Raw genomic sequence first — 4013 nt, forward strand, 5'->3', positions numbered from 1 at the left:
CCCAACCTCCTCTCCATCTTCTTCTCCCTGCTCAGCCCCACCATCCCTTGGGTGGGGCAGGGAACCTGGAACCTCCCCCTTCTGGGGACACTCCTCCTCCCCCCTTACTCACACTCCAGGGGTCTCTTGTTCCCCACTTCCCTGTTGAAAGAAACAGGCTGAGGCAGAGAGCCCAGGCAGCACAGGGACCATGGGGGCAGTGGACGCTGGTGTGCCCTTAGGGGAGCTGTGGAAAGGCGACCCCCAGGCCAGATCCTGTCAGTGAGTCCGCCCCACCCCAGATCCCAAAGTCACCCCAAGCCAAAGGCCCCCAGTTCGCTGTGACCCCCTCCCTCACCCTTGCCTGCTGGGCAGCAGCTCAACCCCATGAGTGGACGGGGTGGACAAGACCCAGAAGCAAGGGCAGGTTGGGGAAAGAACCTTACAGGAGGGCCACGCAGCATCTCAGGGTGTCTCTGCGGGCCCAACCTGCACGCAGGCTCCTGTGTGGAGACCCCCAGACCAGCCAGTCTGCCTGGCCCAACCCTGACAGCAGGCAGCGAGGCCTCATGAAGGTTCTCTCCTGCCAGCTCCCACCCCTGACCTCGCGGGGACTCTTCTGCCCAGGAACTTAAGTGCTGGGCCAGAAACAGTGGCCTCCTCTAGCCTGGTGATTCGCCAGGGGCTCCCCAGAAAGGACTCGCGACCCCAGAGCTCAGGCTGGGTTCCATCTCTTATTCGTGTGTGATTCCGGGCGAGATTTTAACCTCACCCCCGCAGCCATCTTGGGACTATTGTGACTGGTGCAGTGTTCGCAGAGGCTTATGTGAGGATAAGTCAATGCTACCTTGTGGAGCAAAGACTGCAGGAGGCAGAACTGGGTTAAAACGCGGGCACAACCACTGCCCAGCTGTGTGACCTCTTCTCGCCTGTTTCTCAAGGACAAAAATGGGAATAATACCAACCTCAGATGGTTCTGTAAAGGTTAAATATATACCTAGGTATCCGCGGGCGTTTATCCACCCCACAGGAAATGCTCAGTAAGTGGTAGCTATATTTATGTAATGCGCCCGGCCTACTGCATCATAAACTTTCCACCATCCCTCCTCAGGGGCCTCCGGGCCGAGTGCAGGAGCACTGCGCCACCTTGTGGCCCAATGTGAGCACTACCGCTCCCCCAGGCCGGCCCCCAGCGCGCCCGCCCCAAGAAGCAAGGAGACACAGCACATCCCTGCAGGCTTGGGGCGCCACGACACAGGCCAGACATTCCTGCAAGCACTAACAGCAACTCCTTTCACTCTCAGAAATGCCCCCGTTGGGACTCACCTCCCTCCCTCCTGCTAGGAAAAATGCATGCAACTGCAAAGGCTTGTGCATCCAGAGGACTGGGTGGGTCACCCAGGACTGTCCCTGCCTCTGCACCCTATCTGGCCTGCCTGGTGGCATCACCCCTCCCCGTGCCACCCTGGCTCCACACTAGAAGTCTCCAGCAGTTCTTTCCTAGAAGCCCAAGGCGCAGCCCGCCGTGAAGTCTGCCCTCGCCTCTCGCTCTATTGCAGAATGTTCGTGATGCAACAGATTCCTAAGAGTAACCTTCTCCTCCTGGTGACAGACGCCACCTGCGACTGTAGCGTTTTCCCGCCAGTCCTGCAAGAGGCTACAGAAGTCAAATATATCCTGCTGCCCTCTAGAGCGTGCGGGCTGAGGGAGGGCGGGGCACAGCCCCGGGCATCAGCCCACGAGACTCCCTCGCCACCAGCACCCCATCCCACCCGGCAGGGCACCCTTATTTGTCCCTCCCACCTTTCCCCTAGACCCTGGGTGCCACCTTCTCCCCCACGTGCTAGGCAACTGGCTCCACGGTAGGTAGATTCTTCCAGAACTTAGCGTCCAGCCTCCAGAATCGGCTCCCGTCAGGAGGCGTTCGCCTTAACAGCGAGGCCTGCACATAACGCGTCTGTCAAGTGTGACAGGATGCGCTCCCAGAAGCTCCGCCGGAGACCAGACTCCTGCCACGCCTTCCATCCAGAGGTGGGCTGGGCCCGGGCGGGGTGGGGGGGAGGGCCAGGCTCGGGCTTCACCCCCACACCCAGCTCCCTGACTGCCTGCGCAGATCTGACCAGTCTGGACGCCCTGGCAGCTGTGGGTGTGGCTTCGCGCGCTGCCCTCAGCCCCCTGTCGTTCCAGCCCTGAGTCACCCCGATCCAAGGTGCTTCCACAGAGAACCCCATTTCTCGGGGTTTGGGCCCTTGGTGGGGGAGACTGAGCATCCCGTATTGTACTCATTGCTGCGGCCCTCAGCGCCAGAGGCTCTGGGCAAGCTGCAAGTTGCTCCAGGCATGATGCCAGCGGTGACAGACAGTTCTTGAGCTGGGTGCTTCGTGCACTGTGTCATCTTTGCTGGATGTGGCTGCCCCAGCTGACCCGCGTCAGAGATGCCCCAGAGGGCCCTCCCTGGTGGCGCAGCAGGTTAAAGCCCAGCACTAGAAGCAGCCACGGCAGCAGGAGTTCAATCCCCGGCCAGGGGGTGACCCACATGGCGCAGCAACCTCTCCTGTCTCCCGGCTGCTCCCCTCAGCATTGCACTTCACTCTGCCTCTTCTGCTCCCCACTCTCTCTAGCGGATCCTCTCATGCCCCCCCACCCTTGCATCTCTGGCCTACACCCCAGCTCTTATATGCATAAATAAATAAAGCGATCTTAAAAAAAAAAAAAAAGATGCCGTCAAAGCCAATGACTTCCCTGAGGGTATTCTGAGAACACCCCAAAGACCAGGGAAGGCTTACGCCCGTGCTCGGGCTGAGTGAGCAGCCTCCACTTCCCCTCTTTAGAGGGGATCTTCCTAGAACCTCACTGTTCCTCGCAGAGACCCCGAGGTGCTCCTCTGGCTGGGAGCCACCCCGTGTTGAACGCTGCCTCTCTCCCCCATCTGGGTCCACAGGAGAACGCCCAGGACTGCGGCGGCGCCTCAGACACCCCAGCTTCGCTGCCCCTGCTCCTGCTGCTGCTGGGCGCCAGGGCTGCTGCCTGACAAGGTGACCCTCCGGGGCATTCTGGAGTCACGCACCGTGTGCTGCCCAGCTTTGCGCTCTGAACGTGTTAGATGAAACCAGAAACTATTTTCCAAGAAGCGTCCCCGGTGCAAAGTCGCAAAGGCACCCCGTCATTTCTTACCTCCTCTACAGGAGCCCAGCACCAGCTCGATTAGGATCAAGAGCAAAGTGTAGCGGGGCCGCCCTGGTGGCACAAGGGGTTAAGTCGCAGCACTGTGAAGCTGTCCCCAGCCCAGGCCGCTGTGGCAGGAGTTGGATCTCGGCCATGGAGTGACCCACAGGGCGCGGCAGACCTCTCCTGTCTCCCCGCTGCTCCCCTCAGCAGTGTATTTCAGTCAGTCTGCTTGTTCTGCTCCCCGCTCTGACTCTGGTGAGTTCTCTCACCGCCCCCACCGCCACCACTCCCCCCACCTCTGGCCTGCACCCCAGCTTGTGTACGCACAAATAAATAAATTAAAAACAAAAGAGTTTCACTCCACCTATTCTCCAGGAATCAGCCCATCAAAGAAAGGGTCAGCTTTTCTATGAACCTGGTTGGTGTTGTGTAAAACCCACAGTCTTAAAAAGAGGCACAGAATGAAACTGATAGCAGAAATGAGGTGAACATACCTCCTTAAACAGGACTAAAAATGAGATTCATGGTGGAGTCTAACCCAATTTCCTAACAGCTGTTCAAAAATGTTCTGATTTGGGGGACAGGGGAGCTGCGGAGGGAGGGGGAGGGAGGAAGGCAGGGAAGTCACAGTAACGTGGCCATGGAAGAAACCCAGAACGGAAGCAGGTCTTAAAGTCCTCTTACATCAGCATGGCTGTGCATCATGTCCACAAACTGTTGCTATTCAAAATCTTCCAAAAACATCTTTGCAAAGCCCTAATGCCACTTTGCAAAGCCTTGCATTTTGCATCTCTCTAAGGGAAAGTCAGTAGCCTGAACTTTTGAGGCTGAAAATGCCAGGAGCTGGGGGGGGGAAGGGTGGCTAC

General features: G+C 58.4%; 1 protein-coding gene across 1 annotated transcript in view; it reads left to right on the plus strand.

Annotated features, from left to right (window-relative positions):
• CACNA2D4 (calcium channel, voltage-dependent, alpha 2/delta subunit 4) overlaps nucleotides 1-3010 on the plus strand; it is a 92865-nt gene extending 89855 nt beyond the window's left edge. Inside the window, exons 34-36 of the mRNA XM_004692539.1 lie at nucleotides 1539-1651; nucleotides 1928-2010; nucleotides 2921-3010. Coding sequence (XP_004692596.1) covers nucleotides 1539-1651; nucleotides 1928-2010; nucleotides 2921-3010 — 286 coding nt within the window. The remainder of the gene's footprint in view (nucleotides 1-1538; nucleotides 1652-1927; nucleotides 2011-2920) is intronic.
• Nucleotides 3011-4013: the final 1003 nt, after the last annotated feature.

The sequence above is a fragment of the Condylura cristata genome, unplaced genomic scaffold (genome assembly GCF_000260355.1).
Source record: "Condylura cristata isolate star-nosed mole 26May11 unplaced genomic scaffold, ConCri1.0 scaffold00034, whole genome shotgun sequence".
Lineage (NCBI taxonomy): Eukaryota > Metazoa > Chordata > Mammalia > Eulipotyphla > Talpidae > Condylura > Condylura cristata.